This window comes from Melanotaenia boesemani, chromosome 5 (assembly GCF_017639745.1).
Source record: "Melanotaenia boesemani isolate fMelBoe1 chromosome 5, fMelBoe1.pri, whole genome shotgun sequence".
Classification (NCBI taxonomy): domain Eukaryota; kingdom Metazoa; phylum Chordata; class Actinopteri; order Atheriniformes; family Melanotaeniidae; genus Melanotaenia; species Melanotaenia boesemani.
Genome location: NC_055686.1, coordinates 32,180,851 through 32,193,689, shown reverse-complemented (window position 1 = coordinate 32,193,689; position 12,839 = coordinate 32,180,851). Strand labels below are relative to the sequence as shown.

The window sequence follows — 12,839 nt, the reverse complement described above, 5'->3', positions numbered from 1 at the left end:
GTGATGAGGCTGATGGAGCCGTTCATGGATAAGGGCAGAACTGTAACAACAGACAATTTTTTTACATCGCTGTCCCTTGCGCAACGACTGCTTAGCCGGAAAACCACCATCCTTGGCACAGTCAACAAGATTCACCGGGAAATTCCTCAGTCAACTAGACAGAAGGACCACACTAAATTCACCACTCGAGTGTTTTCCACCACTGGTGCAACACTCACAGTATATGCGCCGAAACGGAAAAAGACTGTCTATCTTCTCAGCAGCATGCACAATGTGGTTGAGACTGAGAATACCACCAAAAGGAAGCCAAACACTGTCACACAATACAACACCACAAAGTGTGGTGTGGATGTGATGGACCAGATGGTGCGGGAGTACAGCGTGCGTGCAGGAACACGGAGATGGCCAGTCGCCGTGTTCTACAACATGATCGACATGGCGGCACTGAACGCTCATGTTCTTCATAAGGAATGCACCGGAGTGCAGGAGAGAAGAGTGGACTTCCTGGTTGAGCTCGCGAAAGAGTTGGCCAACTCTCATGTGAGTCAGAAGAAGGCACATAAGGAGCAACTGCTTCAGCAGCAACCTCCCACACCTAGCCCTGGGAAAAGGGCAAAATGTCAGGTCAACCATCGATGCAAGAACAATTGCGCAACTGTAAGATGTGTTGACTGCTACAAATACACATGTGGCAAATGCAGGATGGAGATACCATGGAAGTGCCAAGCATGTTTGGACTTAGCACAGACGGACTGCTGAAAGAGCAGAAAAGCCATTCACACAAGGGCATGCCACTGTAGCCTTGTGTAAATATTTGTGAAATTGTTTCATTACTTGCATTATTTTAACTGTTTTGTTGTTTTTTTTATGACAAAAATAAAAAGCATTGGAAAAAATTCACAGTTGTTCTTTTATATCTTTGTCATGTTGACATTTATGCCCTCTTGACTTAGACACTAATGCTTCTGGACATTTTACTCACAGACCCTGCCTGTACCACCACAATCAAAAAATGTTCATTTTAAATATTCAAAATTGTTCATTGCTTGGGCTTTTTGGACATAAGGTACATGAACATTGGGTTAGAAAGTTTGAAAAATTGGTCAAAAATTTTGAAAAATTTGTATTTTTTCATTTGTATGAAAAGAGGAGAGCTGGACCTTTTAAAGTGATTTTTTAAAAAAATATGAATTCATCATTTTGTCATATCATTCTAAATTGTTTGCTTTTTTATTGAAGGCCCACAATGATTATCTTTTTTTTTTCTTCTAAAAGCACACAAATGTGTCGAGGAGGTATATATCATATATCATATCAAATATATTTTTAATTATTTGAAATATACCAGAATGCAGGAAAACCTTTCTGAATCTGTTTGAGGTCTACTCCAATCTCATACTCAGGGGACCAAGCAGTGTCTCAAGCCAAGCTTTGGGCAAAAGTTGACAGTCAGGTTTCAAGAGTCTACAGTGTCTCCCCTAAGTATGCGCCCTCCTGGGGTGTGCCAGTAATTGACTCGTCTACAAACAAAAGAAGCTGTTCACAGCTTAAGACAGGATTTTAGCTAAAATCCTACTGGTCAATCGACCCATCTCTGGGTTGTAAAGGTAGAAAGGTCAATTGACCCCTCTCTGGGACTTCTAGTGTTAAAAATGAGGACATTTCCATTGATTTTAGCTGTGAGGAGTCTGTTAGAGCTTAAGACAGCTCTCCCCATGTCAGTCTACTTTAGGAACAAACTACTACAGTAGGAAGCTGTGATCATGTGATCACATTCTCTCTGTAGCCAATCAGCACAGTCCTGTCTCTGAGGAGTGGAGAATCTGTTGAAGTGCTTATCATTCAACACGGCAATTTCAATAAGATGACACCTTCAAAATTTCTCCTCTACCTGACATGTCTGCTCTTAGTGAACATGGGTGAGTTCAGTTTTTATAGAACATTTATGTTACACAAGTAATTTATGTTTTAAAAGCTGCTTATACAGCTATTCAGACTTATTTTGAATATTCTCTATATTTTTTCAGAATAAACTAACTAAATTAACTAATTTTGATTTGTTTTCTGTTTTGCTCCAGTTAGGATGAATGTTGTGAAAAAAGCACCGATTGTGCATCAAAAGAGGAGCTTTGTATCAGCCGATGTTGGTGAAAACTTGGTTTTACAATGTCTTTTTGGAGACGATGCTGCAAGATATTACTGGTATATTCAAAGAATGGGAAAGAAGCTGGAGGTTATCTGTGTTAGCTATAAAAAAGAGACAAATGGCACATTTTATGGTGACTTCAAGGACAACCCACGCTTCAGACTGGAAACTGATACTGGTCAGAGCCAGTTCAAAATTTCAAATGTACAGCTTTCAGACACAGCAACCTACTTCTGTTCCACTAGTCTTTCGTTTGTGTTTGAGTTTGGAGAGGGGACGACAGTGTGGGTGAAGGATTCTGGATTCCACATCCAAGCTTCGGTCCATCAGTCAGAATTCGGAAGCATCCAACCAGCAGGTTCTGCAACTCTGAGCTGCACAGTTTACAATGGGACCTGTGATGGAGAACACAGTTTTTACTGGTTCAAAGATTCTAAGAAAAATCATCCAGAGTTAATCTACACCCATGGAGAGGGGAATGGTCAGTGTGAGAGAAAAACACACACCTGTGTATACAACTTGCTGATGGAGAACTTGAACATGTCCGACGCTGAAACCTACTACTGTGCTGTCGCCTCATGTGGACACATTCTGTTTGGAAAAGGGACCAAACTGGATGTTAAAAGTAAGTTTTTTTTTGTTAAAAGGTCAAGTTATTGATGATTACTCGGTAATGAATCTTTAAGGACTAAGATTGAAGTTGAAAGTTCTGTTTCTGGCGTCTGGTTTTGCAGGTGAGCTGAACTCTCTGCACTTAGTTTATATTCTAAGCGTTGCTTTGACTTTTACCACCATCCTGAATGCTGTACTGGTTTTCTTACTGCGTAAGCTGTACAAGAGAGGCAACAGCCAAACAGGTAACTACTTTATTGTATAAACAGAAGCTAAACTCTGTACATATTTTCACTCAGGAAGCTTTTTTTCTTTTTTACAGAGTCTCAAGTCTATGCTCATTCAGCAGCAAATGCAGAGGTGATTATTTCCTACTGTAGTTACATTTGTATCTACAAATAATTATCTTGTGAGATCATTTATCTTTAATTGATATTGTATTTCCAGGGTTACCAAGATGCAGCTGACCTACATTATGCTGCTGTAAATGTTCACCTGCCCAACAGACCAAGAAGACAGAGTACAAAAACTCGGACTGAATGCATTTACACTGCGATGAAGCAGTAGATTGGATGGAGCTGTTTGAAGAGAATGGAAATGATAGGAGAAGAACTCAGGAGAAACACATCTGAAATATGTGGTTACTTCTTTCTAATTTTCTCAGTTTGTCCCAGGATTTATTTGCTTTTGATGTCCGTATATTTGCTTGAATTTGTGTGAATTGAAACCTTAGGAGGCGCCCGGTGTGGTCTTCTGCTGCTGTAGCCCATCTCCTTCAATGTCGGCTGTGTTGTGTGTTTAGAGATGCTATTCAGTAGACATTCTCTGGAAACCCTGGAGATGGTTGTGTGTGAAATTCCAAGTAAATACTCAGACAAACAACCATGCTACATTCTAAGTTACTTAAATCCCTGTTTTTCCTCATTCTGATGCTCAGTTTGAACTTCAGCAAGTCGTCTTCATCATGTCGACTTTTCCTGATTTGCTCTTAATGTGAAGCAATTAAACACATATGTTAAAACAGTATTGATTTTACCCTGTATAATTGCTACTTTCAGGGTTTGATGTTGAACTGTCTATACTCTGTAAGGCCTTCGCATGTTTTTATTTCTCTCGCTTCCTCTTTTGTAACTGTAACATTCAGTTTATGCTGGTTTTTATTTGACCTTTATTTTCATTTGATCTCTATCTATATATATTCCTTTTAAATGTTTTACTGTTTATTTCAACATTTTGATTACTATCTTACAGATATCCAGAATTTTGCTGCTCTTTGCTAAACTGAGTTTGTCTTTAAAATGTGCTAAAATAAAGAAACTTTGACTTCTAGTGACATTTATACTGCATTTGTTTTGGATAGATACAGGATTCATGATGATTTCCAAACCTTAAAAGAATTACAGAGCCTACCAAGACAGCAAATGATGGCTAATCTCACAGAAAATGACACTTAGAATTGGAGACAATTATATAAATCGGAAGAGAACTAATAAACCGAGAGCTTTCAGAGAATACTCTTATGTGCCATTCTAAAGGGCATGGACACACAATGTTGACTTGCTTACAAAACAATAACCCAAATGGCTCCGGTCTACCTCCACTCCTTAATCCAGAGCTACACTCCCTCTCGACAGTTATACTCTGCCAGCTGAAAACGCGTAGTGCTCCCACCACAACATGGCTAGACTCTTCTCCTCTGTTGTCCCCCGGTGGTGGAACGATCTACCAAACTCCATCCGATCCGCAGAGTCCTTATCCACTTTTAAGAGCAAGCTAAAGACTCAGTTGTTTAAGGAGCATTTCCGCACTTAGCTTAACTCTTCTACTCAGAATGAGTTAGAAAGATTTGTCCAGCTCTTTGGCTCAACCAAGTACTGAAAAAGCTGTGTGCACTTACGCCCAAGATGATATTGTGTGATGAAATCGTGATCTTGTATTTAAATAAAATGACTTAACTAAATTTGTGTTTGGTGGATTATTTCTTTGTTATAACAATAATCTTTGGCAATAAACCTGATACTGTTGGAGAGTCTGTTTGTTGTGTAGAATTAACTATGTGGGTTGTGTCCATGAAAAACTTTAGCCCTCAGCAAGATGTATCTAGTCAGCTCATGCAGAGAGCTAAACAGATATGGCTCCAGTAAGTACTCGGTAAAGCACACAAAAACACCCCCACCTTCCTACTTAATAAACTAATCCCATGCCCCACAGATACACCCCAGTCCCTAATATCAGGCTTAATGCTGCTATAAGGAAGCGATATTTTGGGGATTGGTCCACACCGGGGGCTCCCCAACCGACGACCACAGAGGCCTCCACTACATGACCCACCCAGATCATGGTTTGCTGTGTCCCACACTTCTACCTTTATGATGCAGTGCAGGATGGCACCAACCCCCAGACAAGGGCAGCAACGAACTGCAGACCGAGCAGGCAAAACCCCTGTTGTGATTAAAAGGAAAACACTGGGAAGTTCAATTTAAAAGGGATCAAATAAACTTAAAATAATAATATTATATAAATAGGAGCAGCTTGTATAAAAGCATATGTCATGATTATGGGATATGTGTGGGTCCCGACATGATCATGGGTGTTATGTTTAAATGAGTTAAAAACTTGTTTTGGGATAATGGGGCGTATTAGGCTTTTGTTTATATTATGGCTTTAGGGTTCTTGGTTGATAATGTCATGTTAAGGTTCACGTCTTATAGTCAGGTTTTATTATGTTATTGTTAGGATCAGGTTTTAGGTTTTAGGTTATTTTTCTAGGTTGAAGTAAAATGAAGAATTTGTGTTCTCATGGTTCTAAAGCCAGAGGTCAGAGTTTGTTGTTTAGTTTCTCTCTCTGCTCCAGAAATTCAAGGGAAACTTCCAAAAATGATGCATTACCTTTACACTTTATGTTACACTCAATAAAGTTGACTATAGATGTAGTCAGAATATTAATTCATTTACTTCACTAAAACTAAATGACAGTTTATTTATAAAACCTGTTGCTGTCAAAATTAACAATGTTTATTGGTAAATCTTCTGCAAAAAGGTCATATCTGCCTGAAAACACAGAGTAACTGCTACACCTGAGAAGGCCGTTGACCTGCACGACAAACAGCATAAAGTTAACTAAGTTTTTTAGAACAGCTTCTATCATAGAGAGCAGCAATCATACATAGCTAAATATTTCTTCAGACTGTAAAACTGGCTTCAGTGTGAATGCTGAGAAAAGATGGAGTCAGTACAAGGAAGCTCTTTATATTCGTGTTTCTATTCTGAGTTACGTGTAAGAGCAGCAGCTACTGAGGTCTCAGCAGGATGTCGAGGTGGTTACACTCCCACACAAGAGACCACTAAGACGTCCCCAAACACTGAATGTCTGGCTGGGTTTACATCTGTAATTTAATTTGACTTAAAGTCTGATCTTATTATTGTAATACCTGGTTTATTAATGAGGAAACAAAGGCAAAATATTAGAATATTTCTTGATGGAAATATCAAGTTAATTTTTAGTAGGAAACTAGATAAAACAACATATGCAATGATGATGAAACTAGATGCATAGAGAGGTTTGTGCTTCAAGAAGCAGATGCAACCAGGAACTGAAAAAGTCATATTGTTCATAAGAATATACACAAGTAAATTCTGTTAAGTGGTATTAAATTAGGTAAGCTGACTTGGGCTGTATTTAGCTTCTGCCACCACAAAACTGAATATTTAACTGAACAGCAAAGCAGAAATACCACCAGCAGCATTGGTTTCTTTTTAAAATCTGCTGCTACTTTGGTCTACTGAGCTGCAACCTCCTCAGTAATAGTTTGTGTAATATTTTTTACCTTTCACCTTCATTTAAAACCTGTAAAATTACATATTATGATGTTTATTCAACATTTTAACATGAAGTTAATTGATGTGAGGTAAAAAAATAATCATATAATGTGTTATTTAGATATTCACCCTGAATTATAAAACAATAAAATAAAGAGCTTAGATACTGTAAATTTGTCTTTACTCATGAACCAGACATGAACATGTGACAGTTTCCTGTGGAGAACATGGTCTCACTTCAGGGCGGCCAATCAAACACAGTCTTGTCTCTTTAGAGTAGAGAAAGCATCAGACTTCTTTTCACTTAACTGGAGAATCTGAGGACGATGACTTCTACACAGTTTGTCTTCTGGCTAACATGTTTGTTTTTAGGGGAAACAGGTGAGTCGTGTTTCTGAACTTTTTCTACAATTATTCCAAAAAAGCAGGAGTTGCTCTGAATTCTGTGCAACTTTTTTTTGATGGTGTCTGTTTTTATTCTGATTTCTCTTCAGTCCATCTGACATGGTCCACATCTGTTGAACAAGAGAGGGGTTTTATTTCAGCTGATGTTGGTGAAAACGTGACTTTGCAGTGTTTTTATAAAGGGAGTGATTCAGCCTGGCTTTTCTGGTACATTCAAACTCTAGGACAGAAACCAAGGCTCATCTCTGAGTTCTATGTGTTTGATACGAAATACACTTTAAAAAATGAATTCCATAACAATCCACGCTTCACTCTTGATATAAACAAACCTTTAAATCATTTAAAGATCTCAGAAGTTAAGCTGTCAGACTCAGCTACGTACTACTGTGCTGCTAGTTATGCAGCAGTCCTGACTTTTGCTGAAGGTGCCACACTCAGAGTAAAAGATTCAGGATCTGGCATCCCAGCTTCAGTCCATCAACCAGAATCTGAGACCATCCAGCCAGGAGGCTCTAAGACTCTGAGCTGTACAGTACATACTGGGACCTGTGATGGAGAACACAGTGTTTACTGGTTCAGAGACTCTGGAGAATCACATCCAGGACTCGTTTACAGCGGCGGAGGCAGGAATGATCAGTGTGAAAGAAACCCCAACACGCAAACACACACCTGTGTGTACAGTCTGCCGATGAATGTATCCAGTCCTGGGACTTTCTACTGCGCTGTTACAGCATGTGGAAACGTCATGTTTGGAAACGGGACCGAAGTAACCGTCGCAAGTGAGTAGAAATTTCAGTGAATTGCAGTTTCTGGTCCTCAAATATATCTCATACATTTCTACAAAGACATGTGGAGCCTTGCAAAAATACTAATTTCCAAGAACTAAGAACTAAGAACATCCAACCAGAACTTATTAATAAAATGGATTTTAACAGGGTTTTCACATTTTGAGTGTGCTTAAGAACTTAAATTTATTGCAGTGTAAAACTTGTAGTTTATATCTTCCTTCTTTTTGACAACTTGATGCCTCATGGGTCAGGTCTTCATAGACCTGGCACATCTAGGGATTTCTGACTATTCTTCAAGGCAAAACATCTCCAGCTCCTTCAAACTGGATTGGCTCTGCTGGTTTGTAGAAATATTGAAGTAATGCCACAAATTTTCATTTTTATTAGAACCTTGATTCGTTCCAGGACCACTCAGTTACTGCTGCAGTTTATTTATTGTCTTGCTGAAAGCTGAACCTCCATCCTGATCTCAGTTTTTCTGGCTTTACTTAAAAAGATACATGCAAACTTGTTGCCTCAAAACAATTAAGTTTGTCTGAATTTTAGTGAGTGAGTACAATTAACTAAAATGGTTTTAGTTTGTCAACCTTTTATGAACTTGATCAAGTTGATTTTACTGTAAATAAACGACTTCACTTCATGGAAAAAACTGATAAATTTCACATAAATTAAAGATGTTGGTTTTATATTTTTATATCCACCTTACTCAAAGTAACTGATGGACTGAAACTCGTTCTTGCTTTGCAGCAGGAACCTGGTTTCTGATAAAACTGATGTCAGATCACAGACACTCAGCAGCTGCCTGGATAACTGGTTTTAAACACATGATGACCAGTAGGCAAACTGGAGAGCACGCACATGACAATACCAACATTTATTAAAAATACTATATTTTAATAATCAATTAATATTCTAACAGGTAAACTGCATTTTTATGTGTTAATCAGGGGTGTTCAACCTGCGGCTCTGAAGCCACTAGTGGCTCTCTGGACCTTCCACAATGGCTCCTCATACATGGATTAACTAATGTCTTTAAATGTAGATATAATAACAAATGCAGGGACTTTTAAGATTTTCTATTATTTTTTCATGGAATTATTTATGTTGAATTTCCACAAATGAATGAATGAACTATGGACTTTTTATATACATATATATATATATATATATATATATATATATATATATATATATATATATATATATATATATATATAATTGTTAAGGTTGCAGACCCCTGGTCTAGAACATGCTGTCTACACACTGAAACTGTGGTGAAATTGTTGCTGATATGAGGTCAACATGGAGACCAGAACATGTTCAGCTCAGGACTGGTTTTCTCACAGCAGGAGATCTGGAGTAAGAGCTCAACAAGGGTGACATGTGGTGATGTTATTTTCTCTTTATTCTTTTTCAACATTTTATTATCCATACTTAATATAAAACAAGAAGATAAAAGTAAACAATAGAAATTTGAGAAATTTTATTTGGATGATGAAAAATGGACATGACAGGCTGTTTTACAAGTTTTGTAATGTTTTTCTGAAATCAGTCTAAGCCTTTTTGTTTCAATTGGATTACTAATAAACCAAAGACTTAAAAAACAAAAACAAAACAAACAAACAAACAAACAAACAAACAAAAAAGGATTGTGTAATTTCAGCTATTACTAATTTGCCAATTAGTTTCTTACAGTGAATTATTTCTTATTAGTTGGTGATGGAAGTGAACAGCATTGTGGGAAATCATGCTCCTCCACAATTCCTCATGTACTATTTTTAATTACACTGATTCACTTTAAGTAAATAAATTTTTTCAACATTTTACCTTCCATAGCTCACATAACTTATTTAAGATTAGTATGACTAACAACTACATTAAAATGAATTTATTTCCACTAGATATATGCTATTAAAACCAGAGATACATTTTACAGAATGAGCCTGAATTTATAATAATTTATAATCGGAGACTTTGTTAAAAAAAATCCTACTTAATACTAAATTCAGTTTTAATCTCCTCTATCTTGAATATCTTCTTCCATGTGAGTAGAGAGTCCACCATGACTTTTGTTAATTCCTTAATTGAAAAACTACATACTTGGTAGTTTTGAAAGAACTGAAAAAAAAAAAAAAAAAGATTCTGTAATGTTTTCGGAGCTGTTTGTTTTGTCCTGTAATTTCCTGACAGGACAGGTACAACAAGGCTTTAACAACAGCTTTATTTTAGGGACAAATGACAAGTTTGATTGTAGAATGATGTTAAATGTATGAAATAACGTTTACATGTTTGCTGTTATCACAAACTCAGCTGCTATATGATTTAGATTTAATTTAAAAACTGATATCGCATGCTGATTTATTACGATCCCTTACATCCATGTAAAGTCACAAACAGCAATTAAGATGCCAAAATAAAATTTTATTACTGAGCTTAATCAGACATTTAAATGAAAAATAATCTGCTCTTTAGTGTACCACATTATGGTAAATATATAAAATGAATAAATTTCTAGTACAATCACAGATATCTTTTGTATAGTATAAATTTATCAGAGTTAGAAACATGCACATACATATTTTTCTTCTTAGATATGTATATATATATATATATGGAAACAATTCTACATTTTCTTTTTCACATGATTATTGTACCCATGTTTGATCAATATATTTCTGGCTCTTTGATCAGTGAATCGATTGTATTGTTGTTGTATATACACTGATATCATGTTATTCTTGAAATGGGTTAGTTACTGTTTTTTATTCTGACTTCTGATTGCAACTGGCAGCAGCAGATCATACTTAACCTTCAAATCAGTGTGGGAAATGCATGTGCACACACTGTTTTTTCATTTATATCTTTCACCAAATATTTTAATTTTAATATTAATTTTATATATATATTTTTTAAGTTATAACGAAAAAAAAAAAAACTGTACAGGGAGTAATTAATTTTTCAGTGCACCATTGAAAAGATGAGTTCTCATTTTCTGGTGGCTTTCTCTCTGCAGGAGACGAGAACTTTGTGTTGGTGTATATCTTGGCTGGAGCTCTGATGTTCACCACCACCACGGTTGTTTTACTGAGTTTCTTCTTGTACAAGATGATCAGACGAAGGAGCTGCCAATCCACAGGTATAAAAACTAAAGCTAAATTCACATGGAGATGGAAAGATTTTATTTTAAAAAAGCTTTCTGTAGAGGCTAAATCAGTCCAAGAAATGAGAACGTTCAAAACCCGAAAATGCTGTAGTACAGATGCCAAGCCTGTAAGTGGTGCTGCAGCAGAATTACACCAAAAACAAGGAAGAAGACAATACGTAAACAAATGTCAAGAAGATGGCAGAAAATCGAGCTAAAAATGAGACATTTGTGTGGAATGACGATGCATCTGTAGTTCAGGCTGATGCTCAGTAGTTTCTGCAAAACTGTGATAAAACATTGCTAGCTAATAGCTAGCTGTTAGCAGTGTTTGGAAGAGGAGAGGTGGGACTATGGCATCATCTGCTCAGGAAAGATGTGTATGGGTTGTAAACACAAACCCTAAACATACATTTTTACATTAGGAAAAGCATTTTCAGTTGACAAAGAGAAAAACAAACAATCTTTTACCATGTCCACACAGGGAAAAGTCTAAGTCTGTCCATTCAGGCTACATCCGTATAATTTCATGAGACCTGTGAAAAAGCTGTAGTAAATCAGCCAGGCCTGCAAGTGGCGCTGTAGCATTTTGTTGTATAATGGAAAACTTTGTTTAAAAGGTTTTGTTTGTGTGGATGTACCTAAAGGCCGTTACCTAGTTTGCAAGAACAGAGAACTTTGCTTTTGTTCTTGAGGCTGCGAGAAGAAAATGGTGTCATTTAGTTCTTGCAGCCTTGGTTTGGGAGTTCTTGCAGCTTATTCTCGACACGTCATCCAGGAAAAACTTTTTTCTTGTACTGCATTTGAGAACAATTGTGTAATTGGTCAGAAATGTGAAGTAAATGTTAATGCAGAAAACCGGGAAGTAGGAAGTTGTAATTTCTACTTTTCCACTGATGGTTGAACGAGGTTGAATGGATGGTTTTAAGGAACAGCTGGTCGGGATGGTGAGGAAGACGCATGGCAGATAAAGACATTTTTTGTGAGTTTCTTGTAAATTAACTGAGATGAGAAGCCCGAACAAACTTTTATCTTGTTCTTGCCACCTTGAGAACAACAAAGTTCTCTGTAACAAGCTTGAATGGATACACCTTGACTTGTCTCTGTGTGGACAGCTAAAGATGGTGGTTGTTCTTATTATCCAATGATTATGTCTTTTTAAATAAAAGCTAATTTCTCATGTTTCACATTCAGAGTCAAGATTTCCAGCTCCTCCTACAACAAGCACAGCGGTAAGACTCACCTACAGATTACAAACCAAACTTTCATATTATCCATATTATCATCAACTTCTGTGTATTTTGTTACCAGGGCAATGGTGAAGATCCAGACAGTGTCCATTATGCGGCGTTACATGTTAACCAGACCAACAGCTCAAGAAGACAAAGGAACAGCTGTAAGACTGAATGTGTTTACTCCAGCGTGAGGCAATGAAACTAAACTTGCTAAAAATATTGCAAGTGTAGCTTTAGAATAACTTCATAAACTTGGCACAATAAGTAAGTAAATATGTGTTTGATGGATCAATTCTTTGTTGTAACAATGCTCCTTGGCAATAAATCCTATAAATCCTATACTGTTGGAAAGTCTGTTTATTTCTCTTTTAAATGGAGCTAAATGCAGTTGTGGGAGCAGAGTTGAGTTTGTTGTAAATGAGAACGCTTTGGAAAAAGCTGTTACCCTGCCAGCGCAGCAAACAGCAGTGTTCTCTGTATCTTCTGTACACTAACCCTCTGATCCAAATGGTGTAGGCAGAATCTGGACTAATCATGATACACAACCTTCCTCCACATGTCCCGGTTCCAGCGCACAGGGGTCTGAGGATGAAGGGAAGTCATGATGGTCAACTCTTCTACAGTTAAGATTTGGAAAGTTTTTCATGGGAGAATCCTACATTAGGTTTAGGATAAATCACATTTATATAGGA

General features: G+C 37.1%; 2 protein-coding genes across 2 annotated transcripts; both read left to right on the top strand.

The window, feature by feature from the left end:
• The first annotated feature begins 1,866 nt into the window (after positions 1-1,866).
• On the top strand, positions 1,867-3,325 carry LOC121639892. Its single transcript, XM_041985486.1, has 5 exons — positions 1,867-1,919; positions 2,079-2,771; positions 2,881-3,003; positions 3,081-3,118; positions 3,206-3,325. Exons 1-5 carry the CDS (start codon positions 1,916-1,918, stop codon positions 3,323-3,325), a joined length of 978 nt encoding a protein of 325 aa, XP_041841420.1. The 5' UTR covers positions 1,867-1,915.
• A 3,575-nt stretch (positions 3,326-6,900) lies between these two features.
• Positions 6,901-12,455, top strand: LOC121639886 (immunoglobulin kappa light chain-like). The gene is made up of 5 exons (XM_041985478.1): positions 6,901-6,958; positions 7,072-7,761; positions 10,784-10,906; positions 12,107-12,144; positions 12,224-12,455. The coding sequence occupies exons 1-5, from the start codon at positions 6,904-6,906 to the stop codon at positions 12,344-12,346; spliced, it is 1,029 nt and encodes a 342-aa protein (XP_041841412.1). The 5' UTR covers positions 6,901-6,903; the 3' UTR covers positions 12,347-12,455.
• Positions 12,456-12,839: the final 384 nt, after the last annotated feature.